This window comes from Lissotriton vulgaris, chromosome 7 (genome assembly GCF_964263255.1).
Source record: "Lissotriton vulgaris chromosome 7, aLisVul1.2, whole genome shotgun sequence".
Taxonomy (NCBI): Eukaryota; Metazoa; Chordata; class Amphibia; order Caudata; family Salamandridae; genus Lissotriton; species Lissotriton vulgaris.
Genome location: NC_141695.1, coordinates 775,864,665 through 775,883,705, shown reverse-complemented (window position 1 = coordinate 775,883,705; position 19,041 = coordinate 775,864,665). Strand labels below are relative to the sequence as shown.

The 19,041-nt window shown below is 50.6% G+C and overlaps 1 protein-coding gene across 2 annotated transcripts in view; it reads left to right on the top strand.

Moving 5' to 3' along the window:
• Positions 1-19,041, top strand: part of BAHCC1 (BAH domain and coiled-coil containing 1) — a 332,705-nt gene that overhangs the window by 224,682 nt on the left and 88,982 nt on the right. For both annotated transcript variants that reach the window (XM_086931009.1, XM_086931008.1), the window contains exons 6-11: positions 1,585-1,693; positions 3,049-3,257; positions 4,174-4,332; positions 7,561-7,757; positions 9,708-10,077; positions 11,948-12,829. In XM_086931009.1, coding sequence (XP_086787135.1) covers positions 1,585-1,693; positions 3,049-3,257; positions 4,174-4,332; positions 7,561-7,757; positions 9,708-10,077; positions 11,948-12,829 — 1,926 coding nt within the window. The remainder of the gene's footprint in view (positions 1-1,584; positions 1,694-3,048; positions 3,258-4,173; positions 4,333-7,560; positions 7,758-9,707; positions 10,078-11,947; positions 12,830-19,041) is intronic.

The window sequence follows — 19,041 nt, the reverse complement described above, 5'->3', positions numbered from 1 at the left end:
GTTTCCAGTCCTGGATACCATTTCTGGTGTATCATTTCTAGTCCTGGTGATCATTTCTAGAGTATTCTTACTAGTCCTGGAGACCATTTGTGGAGCACGTTTCCAGCCCTGGAGACCATTTGTGGAGTCTCGTTTCTAACCCTGGACACCATTTGTGGAGCACCATTTACAGCCGTGGAGACCATTTGTTGATTGTCGTTTCCAGCCCTGCAGACCTGTTCTGGGGCATTGTCTCCAATTCCTGAGGCCTCAGTTGGAGTACAGTGCTCACTTCAAAAGGTCACATCTGGCGCATTGCTTCTAGCTGCCGAAGATGTTATATTAGCGGGTGGGCTGCCGAAGATGTTATATCAGCGGGCTGGTTGTGGGCACTTATTCATTCAACAGAGCAACATACGTCCTGGAAACAGAAGGTGCAAAAATATGTTGCCCATGCAGCTAAATTCCTTGAGACGAAATTCGCAGAAGAACCTAAGTGGAGACAGGAAACTAGATGATAATGTGGGAAATGGCAGCCACAAAGAAGGTGGGCAACTGTCCTTCAGTAGAAGGAAGGTAGGCACATTGTCAGTGTAAGGTATGTGTGTGAAGAGAAGGCAGGAAGTAGGCAGACTGATTGAGGTGAGAGTACAGAGGCTGAACTTTTGTGGCAGTAGAACTGTGCCGAGGGTAGGTGGTCCTTTTCATTGAAAGTTCTGGAAGGGCCAGAGCACACCTAATTCTGAACTTTCACGTCCCAGGCCACTGCAGCTGCTGGTGGCGGTACCACAGTCGAGGCAGACTCAGCAGTGTGGCCAACCTTGTTCATTGGCGCCTTGTCTGCTTAGAGGAGCTGGCACATTCTTTAAGTGGTGCCATGTTTGCACAGCTGGCAGTATAATAAAAATCTCACTGGAGACCTGAAAATGGGGAACGTGCACTGCATTGCTGTGGTTATTGGGTACATTTTCAGAGGGATTTAAGCTCATGCGGTTGTTATTTGAGGATGCCAGTCTTATTTAGATGCCAGTAAGAGAGGGCAGCAACCAAGGGCCAAAAGGGGTTTTACGTTTGCTTCTTATTAAATCTGGTGTAAATGCTGGTCCCATATGGCTGAGAGCTGTTGTGAGTGTGTGTGCGAGGGAGTGAGTGGATAAGGGAGTGATTTGAGTCTTTAAGAAAAGATGCAGAGAGACCAGGCCTGGCAGTATTGAGCAAATGGTCATCAATAAACAAACATGGCACTATTGTTCAATCTTAGAAAACGTCAGTGCAAGGGATGCTACCCTGAACAGTGCTGCTAAGTTGCTTCAGTGGTGTAGAGTTTATTAATGGTTTCATCTTCACTCAGTCAGTGCTGTGATTCATTGAGGGGTTTTATATTTGATTGGTGTGACTGCATCTTTCAATGACGCCATGTTTGTTCAGAGGTTCCACATTGTTTGGTTTGCCCACACTCCTTATGTGGCTCCACATTTTGGTGCCACTTGTTCCAGTGATTGGCTTCTACTTCTAGAATGTAAATGTGGGGCTCTCTTATCTGTTGCTGACCTCTTGTCTGTTATTCATCCCTTTCTCCATTTGTCCCACCCCATAATGATGTAGGGGTGAACTCAACTCGCTCCATGCACGTGGTGGACCTTGACGCAGAAGAGGAGAGGAGTCGGCTGTGTGACGAGAGATTGGGCCTCGCTGGACGAGAGCTGCTACTACAGTAAGAAAAGATGGAGGCAACCATTGGGGGTCAGGCTTGTTGTTAGGAAATTGACTGTCTAAAGACTAGGACTAGATCTGGTCTCTTCTGGGAAGTTGAAAAAGTGCAGCAAATAATAAAAAATGGACTACAGATGTAGCCCACATTTTGCAGTCAGTTTTTGTACAGAGTTTCCTGGAGCCTGCGCATTAGGACCCTCTCTACACATGTTAGCGTTGTCAAAACACAGAATGTACATGATATCCCTCAGTCCCATAGGGTACCTTAAGGACCACACTTGACACCCCAATTTCCATTAGGACTCGTCAGATGTTGATCAAGGCACATGAGGGTTCTTCCGCTCAGACTGAGGGTCTCTCAAACATCTCAGAGCATTGTGAGAATCCCTTATGGCACTTTGGTCGTCTCATAAGACATCTTAAGAACTCCACATGACACCCAGAGTTTCTTTCGGACACTTCAGATGTTGGTCAAGGCCCCCAAGTGCCCTTCAGCATAGACTATGGGTCTCTCAAAACATCCGAGATGCACCTCAGAGCACTGCACGTGTCTTTTAAGGCACCTTAGTCATCCCTGAAGACACCACAAGGACCCCTTGTGACACCTCGAGATACCCTTAGGACATACCAAGTGTTCTGCAAGGCACCCAGGGGTCCCTCAGAACACTTCAAGAGTCGCCTGACATATCTTAGTTGCACCTCAGAGCACCTTGATTGTCCATTGTGGCACTTCAGTCATCCTGTAAAACCTCAAGGACCACACACGACTCCTGAGAATCCCTCAAGTCAAGTGAAGTGTCTGTCAGCGCGATGCAACATGCGAGACCAGGCCAGGCCGAGTCTACTGGTGGGTCTCAGGTCCACCTCTTGTCGGTCATAGCACAAGCAGGCTTTCAGAGGCACCGGCTCGAAACTTCCCATTAGGCCACTGCACCTGTACTGATGAGCAAGGCCTGTATTAACCGCCCCCTCAAGCCATTACACCTGTTAGAAGTTCCTTTGGGTACCCACGCTCTCTGCTCCATTAATGCTTCCTCCCCCTTAGGTGAGTGCCCTGTGCCCATCCATTTCCTGTGTGCATCACGTCATGCCTGCCCAGACCTTTAAGTGGATTCTTCTAGACCCTCTCTCTGCCCACCTCATGTATGGGTGCCACAATCCGCCCCCTCTTCTTCCTGGTCATGTCCTGTGCATTTATGCCCCCTACCCATCTCAAATCTGCCCCCAGGATACCCTCCCGGGTGATAATGCGCTCTACGAATCCACATAACGCCGTACTCGTGCATGGCTGGTTCAGGGCTGCCCCCTGGCATGTATGGCTTCCTCCCCGCCTCAGACCTGCCTCTTCTCTTCCAGGGAGAACAAGGACCTGGTGGACTTCTCTCGGATGCACCCTTCCGGCGGCTGCCCCGGGGACCTGACGTCTCACCTCATGATGGCAGGCGGTTCGTCGCTGCAGCCCGGACAGCTGGGAGGGGACCCGGCTTCGCACACGCACCCCGGCCACCCGCACTGGCTGCCCCGGACCCGCAGCCCGTCCATATGGATGGGCGGCCACTCCTACGGTGAGTGTCCCTGGGGGGGGGGGGGGAGAGTGCAGTATGACGTATTAGGACTGCGTGTTTAAAGGAAGTGGAAGGTGGTGTGAAGTGTGGACTAACAAAGGGGCGGGAGTTGCGGAGTGTGAGGCTTTCAGAAATGGATTCAGCGGATGCAGTAAAGTTCAGCTCTGTGAATTTGGACTCTCTGGTCACTGAATCTGTTTCTGTTGATTCAGTAGCTGGAAACTTAGGGACTGCGAACTCTGGGTACAGACTCTTCACGCATCAATGCGGATTCCGTGACTATGGTTGCACTCTGAATAAAAAGCATGCACACGTAGAGTGTAGGTTGAGTGGCGGCACAGTAAGTGATGGAGAACTCAGTGACTGGGTTTTGTGATTGTGGGCTCAGTTACTAAAAACTCAGTTAAGGCAGACTAGCTGTTTGCAAACTCAGTGACCGCAGGCTCAGTAATTCCAAACCCTGTGATTGCATATTTATCCGTTGACTACATGCTTAGTGACGACAGATTCACAGAGTTCTTGTTTAATGACTGTACATCAGTCATTGATGATTTTGACTCTAGGCCCAATGACAGCTTCTTTAGTGACTGCAGGGTAAGAGAGTTGGCCGAGCGAGCGCAGGTGGGCACTGTAGACTCAGTACTACAGACGCAGTGTCTAAGGCCGACAAAACATGTGATTACTGAATTGGCGATTTTAGCACTCACTGATTTTTTTCCTAGTGAGTGAATGTCCAAGCTGTGGGGACAGTGACTGCAGGTGCTGATGCAGGTGTTCGGGGCCTCACTAGGCTCCAGGTTGCTCAGGGTGGGTTGCAGCCCCTCAGCAATGCTGCCGAGGGGGGGATTCATGGTCTACAGACCCCTTGTCATGAAGTGGAGTCTGTCACTGAACTGGTTATCTCTTCTTCTTCCAGGCATCGGACACCCCGCTTTGCACCAGAACCTCCCGCCTGGGTTCCCCACCACGATGTCTGGAGCCATGCAGCCCGTGTTTCCCCTGTCCCAGGACTCCGGTGCACAGCTGGTCATCCTGCCGCCTGAGCCGTCACCCCATGCGGCTGCACACCCGCTTGGTAAGGGCACTATACTGGGAGGTGGCTTCTAATATGGGGAAGGGATGGGGAGGAATGGGGCTGCTCTGTATAGAGAGCAATGCATTATGGTCAGAAAGTAATGCACAGATGACCAGTCTTATGCGCCTCCAAACCAGGCCTACCCTTTTTACCATACATCACTGCCCAATCAAGGCTTTCCTTACATCAAGTCGTGCTACCCAACCACACCTTCCCTTATACTGAACCCCACTACCCAACCAGGCCTTCCCTTATATCAAACACAACTACCCAACAAGGCCTTCCCTTATACCAAGCCCAACTACCCAACAAGGCCTTCCCTTATACCGAGCCGACTACCCAACTAGGTCTTCCCTTCTACAGAGCTCCATTACCCAATGAGGCCTTCCCTCATACCGAGCCCACTACCCAACCGGGTCTTCCCTTATACCGAGCTACACTACCCAACCAGGCCTTCCCTTATACCAAGCTCCACTACCCAACCAAGCCTTCCCTTATACCGAGCTCCACTACCCAACCGGGTCTTCCCTTATACCGAGCTCCACTACCCAACCAGGCCTTCCCTTATACCGAGCTCCACTACCCAAACAGGCCTTCCCTTATACCGAGCTCCACTACCCAACCAGACCTACCCTTATACCGAGCTCCACTACCCAACCAGGCCTTCCCTTATACCAAGCCCACTACCCAACCGGGTCTTCCCTTATACCGAGCTCCACTACCCAACCAGGCCTTCCCTTATACCGAGCTCCACTACCCAACCAGGCCTTCCCTTATACCGAGCTCCACTACTCAACCAGGCCTTCCCTTATACCCTCCAAGCAAGTCTGCCTGTCCTTCGCTCATACCATGCATCACCACCCAACCAGGCCTTTCCTCATAGTATGCGCCACCACCGAACGAGGAGGATCCTGTATGCCAGGCATTACCAACCAATGAAGCCTTTCTTTCTACCACCAGACTGGGCATTTGACCATACCAGGATCCACCACCCAAACAGGCCTTTAGGCACCATTATCAATCTGGTCCTTACGTTATACCAGGACTCACTCCAAAACCAGGCTTCTTTTACACCAGGAACCATAACCCAAACCAGGTCTTCCTGACCTTCCTTATCTGATGCATCACAACCCAACCAGGACTTTCCTTATACCATGCACCACCACCAAACTAGGCCAACAAGAAACCACACCATCCCTCAGACTTGCAACCACCATCAACCATGGCCGAAATTATTTATTCAAGGAATCGCAACCCAGGCCTTTTATTACCCCAGGCATCCTCAGGTACCACGTGCATGCCTATCCGTACACCAGGAGTCATCACCCATGCTTGTCATTTCTTTGCACAGCAGCAGCAGTGCACCCCTCCCGAACATGCCCTTGGAACAATCACCAGTAGCCAGATGAGATTACCCATGTACCAGTAATTTCCACCCTGCCTACTTGCTCTTACCCCATGGGGCAATGCAAAAAGAACAATTGATGGACAGAATGCAGAACAATGTCATGCATATACCCTATCACTGAGATCTGGGCCTAAATCCATCGTTTTTTTGCTCACCATGCCATTCCAGTTTGGATCCAGCCATATGCAAATCAGTCCTGACCCTGCACCCAATGGGAACAGTCCAGCCTGAAATGCCAGGCTACGTCCTCCCTGGACTGAAAACAAGCATCCTAGGACCGTGGGGTACATCAGCTATTACTGTACATCAAGCAGTAGGACCAAGCCGAGCATCCCGTGATCACATCGAGTGATGTCACATACCAAGACCCAGTGGGACGAGCTGATATACCGCGAGGAGCACCCGAGGAGCACCCAGTCGGTCCTGCCGATGCAAAGCATCACCACCCCGCCAGGCTTTAACTTATATCAGTTGTAACCCACACAGCTTGGTTCCCCCTTATAGGAGTGTTAGGCGTCCACCCTGGAATACCCCAATTCCAGGCATATCTATGCTCCCTGGCGTGCTCTTTCACCATGGTAGGGGTTGGTTTGGCTTCTTTCCTGTGGCTGTATTACTACTTTCTGGGTGTGATGCTCGTGGGGCTTTGTAGAGCGTGACAAACTTTGTAGAGCGTTATACCAACCACAAAACACACTGTGTGCACCATGAAGCGCACAGTGTGCAGTTGTTTGTACAGCCACATGTGTGCATTGGTGCCAGATCACTTCAACTTTTCAAACCAGTTCTTAATTTGAGCCGGTGGTTAACAGTGCTCAGCTCCTGCATTTAATCATTAACGCCGATGATTTTTGTGCGCACCAGTTAAGGACACATTCATTTATGGTAGGCACAGGGAGATTAAGTGATTTGCCCAGGATGTTAAGCAAATGCCAAGACTCGAACCTGGTTCCCCAGCTCCAAGTCGGCAGCTCTGATCATTACGCCACACCCTGTCCCCGCTTTCACGGTGCTAATAGGATAATTGGACTGGTGCAAAGAGTACAAATTAACAACTGACTCAAACTTTGGCATTCTCTGAACCGCCCGTCCCACAAATCTCTGGAGCTCCAGAAGCCTGTCAGTGTGTTTTAGGTCTCGGAAAAGGTGTGGCATGCGCTGCAATGAAATCCAAGGAGGAGCCTTCCCGGCGCTGCCAAGCGGCTGTGACCTCTCTCTAGGCAGATGGTCCTCGGTGCTGCGGCCGCCCCGTGCTGGCCCTGCACTGGTGCAGGGTGTCCCCTGTTTCTAAGGAAGTACTCCTCCCAAAGCAAGCCTGTGTGCGACATGTGAGGAGGGGTCCCCAGGGAGCGCTCCATGACCTTTCTACACACCAGTATGACCTCCAAAACCCCCATACCGCTTGCCCATTGGAGGCCTCAGAAACTAGCTTCTACGATACCTGTGTGCGGTGCACCTCCAGTAAGCCCTTAAAAGAGACCCTTTGAGCAGACTACTTCCAAGACCCGTCCCCTCGTGTCCCCCGTACTTTACCCTCTCGTTATCCAAGCCTTCACAAACAGTTCTCCATCACACTAGACAGGTGCCAGTCGTCCGCAGCCCGCCTACTTCCAAATAAATACTGAACACTAGGCCTCCTGACTGACCCTAATAACATGAAGCCAAGGGCCTGGAGGTAATTCACCTCCGAATCACTATCCGCACAAACACCTTTCCTCCTCCCTGTTCGTATCCCGCTCAAAGCCTTCCTACCCGAAAGCCCCATCGTTCCCTCACTCCCAGACCCTGCCTTGACTGCCTTCTCTTGGTTCCTCCCGCAGCTGACGTCATGGATCAAGCTTCCCTGTGGCCGCCCATGTACCCGGGCCGGGGGCCCGCCACCCACATCCAGCACCCAGGCCAGCTCCCTGTGTACTCGCGCTCGCAGTTCCTCCGGCAGCAGGAGCTCTACGCCCTGCAGCAGCAGCAGCAGCGGGCCGCGCAGGCGCTGGAGATCCAGCGGCAGCCGCCACTGCAGGTAAGGAGCCGGGCCACTCCCTGCAAGTCAACGCCATGATTTCCACCCTTCCACTTTGTTTTGAAAACTTCATTTTCCAGAAAGTACCTTCAAAAGAAAATGTGCCCTTTAAACAAAAGGTAATCTAATCGGCAATCTTGTGGGGTGTTATTTCAGGTGTAAGTGCCTCTGTCTAGTTATTTTCTTCGTTTCCATTTAAAACATGATTTCTTGCATTTATGACACAAAAGGCACAACGGGAAGTGCCAGAACACAAAAGGAACACGCATTGTCAAAGTCATTACATCGGGCCATGGTATTCGTTCAAATCTGTAACGGTGTTTTTTGAAAAACATATTCAAATGTGGAAAAAATCTGCAAACAAATAAAAAGAATAGAGGAATAGCTCAGACACACCAACCCTGGCACTGGCCTGCCTGCCTTTCAGTTCGAAGAATACATGTGATCAGGGAACATATGATCCTTCACAATTGAAGGCACCCGGTGGCTAAAGGGGGCTGATCCACAGCCAATGCTGTGGTGGGCAGAGGCAACACGTGACTACTCTTGAACAGCCCGATGATTGTATTTCTATTGTGCATTTTTACTTAAGCAACAGAGTGACCAAACAGTCAAACTGTTTCTAGGCCAGACCTAAAAAGGAAGACTGGATGAACCTCTCACACCTAACATGGACAATCTTGAGATGCTTTTGTAATCAGTGGCGGCCGCCACAAATAAATGGTGGTAGGGCGGGTGGAGGAAATGCAGGTGGGGGAGCGCAGAAGGAGGCTCATGGGGCGGGAGGTTAGAAATAATAGATTAAATAAAAACATACCTTTAGCCACCTGCTGCCACCATCATTGTGTTGCTTTCGCCACCTCTACTCTTCCTGGGTCTCAGCAGCCCCTGGGACAGACTCCCATCCAATCCTCGTGCTACAGAGCAGCGCAAGGATTGGCCTGAGCGGGCTAAAAAGATGCCCTGCTCAGACCAAGGAGTCTATGGGGAATTCTCCAGCCCGGCTGCTCAATGCAGCTGTACTAGTAAAAACCTAAGTGCGCATGTGTGTTTTGGTCGGCCTGAGATGGCCGGCCAAACACACATACATGAGCACTTAGAAGTGGAGTGCAGTTAGCACTCCCCCCGCCATGCCTACAACGCTGGCTAAGAGCTGGTAAATCCAAAATAAAACGATGCAAGAAAATCGTTTTATTTTACATTTGCTGTCTCTGAGCCAGGCAGTGGGGCGACGCTCCTCCACTCACTGGTTAGAGGCGGCAGACCCGAGAGCAGAGGACGGCCCGGGACCAGGGTTCGATTCCCGGCGCGGCAGGTTTCTGGACCAGGGTCAGCGGACTCGATAATTCTCTCGCCTCGGTGCCCACTCTGATCAGCGAGCACACTCGGCAAATCTGTGCATTAGCTTGCCTCATCTTCACTAACGGCCCCACCAGACCGCCGGGGATGCCTGGTCTCACCCTGGAGATACCCATTAAGGGACCATCTCTCAGGGAAGCCAGGAAGGGTTTCGCAGCGGTCGAAGCGCCTTGGGACCCTCCGGGTAAGTAGTGCGCTATATAAATGCCTATATATTTACATTTACATTTGTAATTTGGCCTACTTTTCATGCATACCATCTTTACAGGTGAAAAGTACCTGAATAAAATCGAATCTACTCGTCCTGATTGATGTTTTGTTTCTTCGTTGAGGAACAAACTTGTTAAAACTTTGTCTGGGCTTGATTGTTGGGCCTCCTTGTTGACAGTGGTCCAGTATGTTGGTATTTTGCACCATTTTGATGGTTGATCAGTTTGTTGACAGTTTGACTACTCTGTTCTTTGCCGTGTTATTCTTCCTTTTCTAGAACATATTTAGATTGACTGTTTTATGTCTTTTAGCAATGTCTATTGCCATTGTCTACTCTGAAGTTCTCTCTAAGTTACCAATGCTGTCTTTTTCTCCACCCAGCGAAAGTCTGAGGATCATCAGATGGAGTTTGCAGAGCCAGCCCCTGAAAAAACCCCAAAGTCGTCACAGAAAGCAGTGGCCTTAAACTCCTCTAAGAACTACTCTTCAAACTCGCTGCCGCCTGCATCCTGTCCTGCCAAACTCTCTCCCTTCTGCCACTCACCAGCCCCCCGGCATTCATCCAAATGTCCCACTCCGGGCCCCTTGACTCCCTGCACTTTACCGGTGTGTCCAGCAACCAGTCCTGCCCTGGTGCCACGGTCCCCGGCCGTCAGCCCGGTCATTAGCCAGAACCCCAAAGGGAAGGAAGCAGAAGAGAAGAGGGTGGAGGGTCAGCCCCCACAAGACTTCCCCAAATCATTGGAACCAGGTGAGGCATTAGTACTTGCGCCAAACTTTAGTCCCTACTCTTACCCTTAAACCCAGTTGCTGCTGTCAGGGTGTAATGTTATAATTTTGGTGAACCAGTGACTTCCGTAGCTCACATGAAACATCGTTTATATTGCATGTGATACATTGCATGCCACTTCAACACGGTCGTTACAACGACCACATTGTTACATTGCAAACCATTACAACGCAAATCGTTACATCGACTTGCTGTAGAGGGGCAGAAGGTGTTGGATTAAAAATCCAACACCTTCCCTACTGTTGCACAGACTGGAGTTGGAATAGTAAATTATACTATTCCAACATACAGCGCCCCCTTCAGCAAGTTATTGTAATGACATGCGTTGTAACGGTATGCAATGTAACAACGCAGTCGTTGTAATGGCATGCGATGTATCGCATGCATTGTAGCGTGGCTTGTTCATGGCTCACAGGCATAGGCATTCCCTGGATGGATATCACAGAGTGAAGAGAGCACTTGCAAAATCTGTCATAGATCCAGCGAGGATGGAATAGACCAACACGTACAGAGCCGGCGCCCAGTGGCCCCTCGCAGTACTACATCGAATTCAGTCCTGAGTGAGTCACACAATAGTGCATTCTTGTCACAATCATGTTTAGGACACAAATTGAGATACCAAAGGGAGAAGAAATGGTGAGTAGCTGCCATATGGGTTTTTCTGAGATTCTGAAAGGAATAGACCGACCTTGTTGCACTAGTGGCGTCCATTGATTAGGTGTTAGCAGCCACCTTTGCAACAGTGACACCTACTGGTCAGTTAGAGCATACCACTCGCTCGTGGGCAGCAAGGTCGTCCCAAGGCTGACATTTTCCAGGCTACCTTGAACCTTATTTTCTCCACTGCCATTAAGCTTCGTATTGAAGAGCAGGTCTGGCACTGTCTGCAGCTGCCAGGGGCACATGCCCAGAGTTTCTTGCAGCACATTGGGTATATGCGCGTGTGTTGTAGAAATCCACTTGCAGGACATAAAGCTGGTCCCAACCCAGCAATAAGACCACTGTGCCAAGAGTTTTTGATTACTGCTAATGGGGTGTACTGTGTCCGTGCCAGTGCCAGGTCCTACCTACGCACCGGGGACCTTGGCTTCAACCACTTAGCGGAAAACAATACGAGTTGCTGCTCCATGCCATCGATGTATTTGGCACTGATGGAACATGCAGCCGCTGCTGTGACCGGTTCTGGCTTTTCGTGTATTGGTCATTGTGTTATAGAGTCCATCGTGTCTTGGCTCTGTGAGCCCTGCTGGGTTGATCCCTAATCGACAGAGAGGCACTGCTCCCTTGCCTGTAGAATGTGCATGTGCATGACTCTTCCACCTCCCAGCCTGAGGTATTTAAAACATGCTCTCTACTAAAACCTACTTCTGAGCTATTTGGCAGATTATCCCTTTGCAGGGAGCCCCAACCCCTCCACATGCAAACAAAGCAATCTGATACAAACTGAGTACATAGAGTGTGTGTGTTGCTTGTGTGTTTTACAGGGATTTTTGTTTAGTGGCGTGTTGTATGCATTTGGGTAGCACCTGCTGTCTAGGCTGCATTAAACTGTAGTGGTTTGGAGATTCGGAAGGTCTATTTCAGGCTTAGATGTTGGTTCTCTTGCTATGAGGCAAAGAAAAGAAAACTTTTTAAGGTGATGATAAAAAGCTACAGTGATGCACAGAAAAAAGACACAGAGAATGTGCCTCATTTTACAGAGCAATAAAGATCTAGGGAGTCAAGCAGTGTGATGAACGCTTGGTGTGTGCTGCTGGAAGTTAGCATACTGGCCCCCTAATTTGTTATAGTTCTAAAGTTGCTAGTCTCACTTTGTCTTTTTTCTCCACAGATCTGCCTCCAGGGTACACATATCCAGCTGTCAGCATGGGCTACTCGTCTCCTTCCTTGCGTGACGTGCACCCTGCGGACCCTGCAGACCCCGATGCTATGCAAACGGCCCCCACAGCAGCGGAACCAGAGCAGTCCAGGACTGCCACACCTTCGGGGACCCCTCACTGTGATGAGCCATGTGCTGCCCCCCAGGTGCAGGCTGAGGCCACCATTCTGGATGATATCGAGAAGGAACGCGTCACTACCGCTGAACCGAAGGAGACCCCCGAGGAGCAGCTGGTCCCCGAGGTGCTACCCCCGTCTGACGTCATCCCTGCCCAAGGGGACCTGGAGGAACTTGGAGGAATGGAATGTAGCGCCCTCTTGAGCCAGGAGACGCCTCAATGTGAAAGCCACACTGAGCCTGCTCAAGAAGCTCCGGGGGAGATTCCTGACTCCGAAGAGGAGACTGTTGAACAGGTCACAATCATCTCAACAATCCCCTCTCCTAACACCTCCGAGGAAACCCTGGTGGACATCAAAAACCTGGAGGAGCAAGCCCTGGAAAAGAAAGAGGAGGAGGCGGCCTCAGGAAAGGAGGCTTCGCCAGAAGAGCCGCAGGAAGTTGCAGAAGAGAAGCAGGAAATGGACATGTTGGCTGCTTCACCAAGCGAAGAGCGGCTCCAAGGTTCTATTTGTACTTTGGAGGCGTTGATTGCAGCTACCATCAACTTAGGTGACTTACCTGCTCTCCTTGAGACCAGCTCCTCCCCTTCAGGGTCATCCTCAAGCCTGGACAACTCAAGCTTCAGCCACAATTCAGGGAACAACGGGATAGCGCTGCTCAGTGAGCTAGCCAGCCTAGAGTTCAACCAGCAGAAGTCGGGCCAAGTCAACGAATGTAAGTGTCACACTTTTGGTCTTTTCCAATCTACCGTCCTGTTGCCTGAGCCCACCGTTAGCTTTCAACGCAGGGTGCTGCTTATAAAATGTTGCTAGGTCTGAGGCCGAGAATGGCATTGCACAGCTCTTCTAGGCAACAGCCTTTCCGGGGGTCTTACACATAATAGACCCATGTCTTCTGTCTGCCGCATGTTGGAAAGGTAACCTCCATCTCGATGCATTCCTCATAAGCAAGCAGCTCTGTGATAAGGACACTGTTTCTGCTTTAGTGTCCAGTGAAAAGATCTACCCCATAAATATAAATGATACAAATAAATATTCACCCTGTAACTTAGAGGAAAAATGCAGATCTGGAAAAATGTAGAGTGAAGTCATGTTCAGCAAGTGTCCCAAGTCATAGACGCAGATATCCAGACGTGATTTTGTGGGTGAGAAAGTCTTCACTTTCCTAATCTCCTTTGCAATCCAACAGTTGTGATCTTGTTGCATCCTATTTTTGGACAGATTATTTCACAGATTTTTTTGGGGGTGGATTTGGGGAATATTCAGGCTAATATTTGCGTTTTGTATATGTCTAAATCGATATGTTGGGTTTTAGGTTATATTGTAGTTTACAATTTTTAGTTCGTTTTGATCACACAGACCCCTGCTTTCGTGTCAGGCTGAGGACAGCTCAGATGGTGTGCCAGGGATTTACTCCCATCCAAGGGATGAGGGTGGTGAGTTCTGTCTGAAGCCATCAAAGTGTTTTGGATTTCATTGCTGACCTGATGAAGGCAGCATGCGCAGCACTGACCTTCCACCACTTCCCCATGTGAATCAACCTTGCAAGAAGCACAGACTCCTTCGCATGAGACACCTTACTTATGGGTTCAACCGTTGTCCTTCCTGGGTTCATTAGCTACTTCTCATGTATACTGACTGTTTTTATGAACGTTAAAATTATCATCATTATTAGTGATAATGGTGGTGATGAGAGTTCATAAAGTTCACACCATGGCCAGTCGTCTCTAAGGACACTAGTAATAGGTGTTACTCACCCAGCTCTGCGATACTCATTTTGTTGACCTCACAAGACAGACTTGAGACAGCTCTTCTAGAAGTTAACCGTTGACCAATAGGTAACACACAAATCTATCATATTGTCTAAAAAACTGCAAACATTGTTCTGTTTTCATGTACATGGTGCCAAATGTTATGTTATGCTACTAAGATTTTTAAAGCGCTCTGTTACCCTGAGGTGTCTTGGCGCAAATCAGCTCCTCCACTTCTCAACTTCTGCAAGAAACTGAGGACCAGGCTGTCCAAGTAGGAGCTCTGCCCAGCCTACGTTCATGTTCCAGCACCAGGATACCCTTGTGGGTGATAAGTTGTGCATTACAAATCAACATAGCATAATACATCTTAAATATGGGGCCCATTTCAAGAGCTCCTTCCTTGAGTGCACAGCAAGCTACGGCATAGCCTACCTAACACCCACATGAATTTCTTTGTCTTGCCGATGATCATGCTGAACTTTCCAGCAATATGTGTAGCGTCTAAGCAGGTCAGGGAGGTTCCTCTTTCTCAGTTTACTTAATATCCTTGGGAAGGGCTCCCAAAAAGAATGTTTTAAAGTTTCAGAAATTCATATCTTTAAAGAAGAGTATAGCTTACCAGCAATAATTTCAACTTGCCAAGTATCGTCAACATTGAGGTTTTGCAAGCCCCATTTTTTGGGCCCTAAAATTAGTATAATTCTTAAGAGAAATGTAGGGGTGTGCTACTGATGTTGGCACTGCAGGGTTAAGGGAGGGGCATTTCTAATGCGCATACAGCAGGGCAGGGAGATGTGACCCAACAGCTAGAGCGGTTGGCCTCGATGCTCAGGAATCGTGTTCGAGTCTTGGCTGGGACGCTCATCATCCTGTGATTCTGGGCAAATCACTTAATCTCCCCATGCCTAATAAATGAATGTGTTCATCTGTAACGCAACTGGTGCTCATGTAAAGTGCTCTGATACCTTCGGGTGGAGTACGCGCTATATGAAACTCCCCCCAAAAAATACTGCACGCCTAGAGGCGTGCACTTCTAATATAATGCTGCAGGGCTAGGGGATGTGGATGTCTAATTCGAATATGTGACGTTACAACGGAGTCGATAGACCACGGTACGTTACATCACAGTTATTACAATGCTAGTCGTTACAACGACTTGCGCTGGACTTAGGAATAGTATGCTTTACTATTTCAACTCCAGCCTACGTAACTGTAGGGAAGGTGTTGAAATGGTAAATCATACTATTCCTTAGTGTATAGCGCCATCCAGCACCAGTCATTGTAACGACTTGCGTTGTATTGACCACAATGTAAACATACCGCGGTGTAACAACCGCGTTGTAAAGGTCGTTCGCCGTCTAATTCTAATGCTGCTGGACATCGGAGGAGCACTCCTAGCAGCCGCGGCCGCTGCAGATAAGAGCGGGAGGGGGGCATAATTTATTTTCCCTTGGGGTCATCTCTCGAAATCCCCCCTCACCTGGCCCCACAGCTCTTACCTGCAGCGACTGCGGCGGACTCCTAGAGCTAACTACCAGGCTAGTGAACTGGTAAATGTGAACACAGCAGGGCTGAAGATGTGCACTCTTAATGGAGAAAGGGAATGCACGTCTAGTGCTTCGCCTGCAGCTAGGGGAGCTGCTAGCCCAGGAGGTGCGGGCATCTAAGTCTAACACTGCCATACTAGGGGATGTGATCCTCCTGCTTATGGGTGGCAGGTGCTCTTCCCAACGATACTTACTGTCCCTTCAGAGGCACTAGCCTGTCAGGAAGTATCCCCTCTCCCTTCTAAGCCAGTGCACGTTTGGGCGTGAGAGGAGAATGAGAGGAAATCGAGCCTCATAAAAATTCTAAATTTACCCCGCATATGGTGGAAGTGTTAAACTAAGCACAACTGTTTATTGTACTGCGTTCCTATTTTTAGGAACTGGTTCTCTGTTACTGTTTTCCCAAGTGTTAAAAAAAATAGGTTTTTTTACTTCGTCTGCCAACATTCTTCTGCATCTTTTGTGCAGTTTAAGACAATGTTCTCATAAAATTAATTTCCCTAAAGGCTTGTATTTTTGTTGCTCTCCTGCCCAGAGAGTAAGAATATGAAACCCGACATTGCTGGCTTGGCCGCGATGCTGGGGCCTCTGCGGTAATCAGGAAGTGCTTCCTCCCCTGACTACGCCCCTGGTTTTCCTTCCTGCGGATCTCCTCCGCACCGGAAGAGCAGCCATCGGACGAGCTTATTCCATGTGGAAAAGAAAATTGGGGGGCCAGACAAGCAGGAAAAACACAACACGTTCCTGCTACTCGCAGTATTCCATGAAATTGGAACGGCAATGGAGTAGATATAAAATTGAAAAATGCAATTGAAAAAGGTTAATTTGGAGAGCATTTTTTTTTACAAGTTAAGAGTCCTCGCTGAATCGGCGGGTGTATTCTGTACGATGGGGGGAATGCTCTTGCAGGAATTTGAATGCGATTACCCTGACAATGGGCTGCTCCCACATCCTGTGTACAGACTCGTCCCAAATCTGTAGTCCCACAGACTCAATGTTGCTTCTGCCTGCGCTGCTTACAAGTGTACCATCACATTGTGATTCTTGCACAACCAACTGACAACTGTTTACACACAGAGTGCAATTTTAAGGGGTGCATTGTTTATCGCAATCAATAATTTGCAGAGTCTGATAAAGTTCGCACCAGCTTCAATGTTGGCATGTACAATCTACCAGAATGTAACAGGGGGGAAAAGACTGACTTTAATCTGGACATGCAGATTTGTATTCGATTTAATAATCACCAAAACCAGGATGTTATGCTCCAAAAAGTCTGAATAGGTGATAATCAGCGCACAACATAAGTTTCAAACCCATTGCGGTTGGATTTTATCTGGGGAAATATTTAATGCACCTGACAAGGGTTACATGTAATCAGGCCCAGACTAGGTTAGTGTGCGCCCACACACCAGTGTCGGATCTTTCCACAAATTGTGTCAAACTGTGCGAGGCTTCTTCAACTGACTGAGGCTACTCCCTCTGACTGCCTGAGGCTGCTCCCTCTGACTGCCTGAGGCTGCTCCCACTGACTGCGTGAGATGGCTCCCACAGACTTCCTGAGGCTGCTCCCACTGACTGCGTGAGATGGCTCCCACAGACTTCCTGAGGCTGCTCCCACTGACTGCCTGAGATGACTCCCACAGACTTCCTGAGGCTGCTCCCACTGACTGCCTGAGATGACTCCCACAGACTGCCTGAGGCTGCTCCCGCTGACTGCCTGAAGCTGCTCCCTCTGACTGCCTGAGGCTGCTCCCTCTGACTGCCTGAGGCTACTCCAACTGACTGCCTGAGGCTGCTCCCTCTGACTGCCTGAGGCTGCTCCCTCTGACTGCCTGAGGCTGCTCCCTCTGACTGCCTGAGGCTGCTCCCACTGACTGCCTGAGATGACTCCCACAGACTTCCTGAGGCTGCTCCCTCTGACTGCCTGAGGCTGCTCCCACAGACTTCCTGAGGCTGCTCCCACTGACTGCCTGAGATGACTCCCACAGACTTCCTGAGGCTGCTCCCACTGACTGCCTGAGATGACTCCCTCAGACTGCCTGAGGCTGCTCCCTCTGACTGCCTGAAGCTGCTCCCTCTGACTGCCTGAGGCTGCTCCCTCTGACTGCCTGAGGCTGCTCCAACTGACTGCCTGAGGCAGCTCCCTCTGACTGCCTGAGGCTGCTCCCTCTGACTGCCTGAGGCTGCTCCCACTGACTGACAGAGGCTGCATCCACTGGTCGCCCGAGGCTTCTTCAACCGACTGCCTGGGGCTGCTCCCTCTGACTGCCTGAGGCTGCTCCGACTGACTGCCTGAGATGGTTCCCATTGACTGCCTGAGGCTGCTCCAACTGACTGCTGAGATGGCTCCCACTGACTGCCTGAGGCTGCTCCCACTGTCTGCCTGAGGCTGCTCCCACTGACTGACTGACGCTGCTCCCACTGACTGACTGCCTGAGGCTGCTCCCACTGACTGCCTGAGGCTGCTCCCACTGACTGACTGAGGCTGCTCCCACTGACTGCCTGAGGGTGCTCCCACTGACTGCGTGAGATGGCTCCCACTGACCGCCTGAGGCTGCTCCCACTGACTGCCCGAGGCTGCTCCCACTGACTGCCCGAGGCTGCTCCCACTGTCTGCCTGAGATGGCTCCACCTGACTTCCTGAGGCTGCTCCCACTGACTGCCTGAGATGACTACCACTGACTGCCTGAGGCTGCTCCCACTGACTGACAGAGGCTGCATCCACTGGTCGCCCGAGGCTTCTTCAACCGACTGCCTGGGGCTGCTCCCTCTGACTGCCTGAGGCTGCTCCGACTGACTGCCTGAGATGGTTCCCATTGACTGCCTGAGGCTGCTCCAACTGACTGCTGAGATGGCTCCCACTGACTGCCTGCGGCTGCTCCCACTGTCTGCCTGAGGCTGCTCCCACTGACTGACTGACGCTGCTCCCACTGACTGACTCCCTGAGGCTGCTCCCACTGACTGACTGAGGCTGCTCCCACTGACTGACTGAGGCTGCTCCCACTGACTGCCTGAGGGTGCTCCCACTGACTGCGTGAGATGGCTCCCACTGACCGCCTGAGGCTGCTCCCACTGACTGCCCGAGGCTGCTCCCACTGACTGCCTGAGATGGCTCCACCTGACTTCCTGAGGCTGCTCCCACTGACTGCCTGAGATGACTACCACTGACTGCCTGAGGCTGCTCCCACTGACTGCCTCAGATGGTTCCAACTGACTGCCTGAGGCTCCTCCCTCTGACTGCCTGAGGCTGCTCAAGCTGACTGCCTGAGATGTCTCCCACTGACTGCCTGAGGCTCCTCCCACTGACAGCCTGAGATGGCTCCAACTGACTGCCTGAGGCTTCCCCACCTGACTGCCTAAGGCTGCTCCAACTGACTGCCTGAGGCTCCTTCCACTGACTGACTGGGGCTGTTCCAACTGACTGCCTGAGGCTGCTCCCACAGACTGACTGAGGCTCCTTCAACTGACTGCCTGAGGCTGCTCCCACGGACTGCCTGAGGCTCCTTCCACTGACCAACTGAGGCTGCTCCCACTGTCTAAATTAGGTTGCTTCCACTGACTGCACAAGGCTGCTCCCACTGAAGGCACGAGGCTGCTCTCACTGATGGCACGAGGCTGCTCCCACT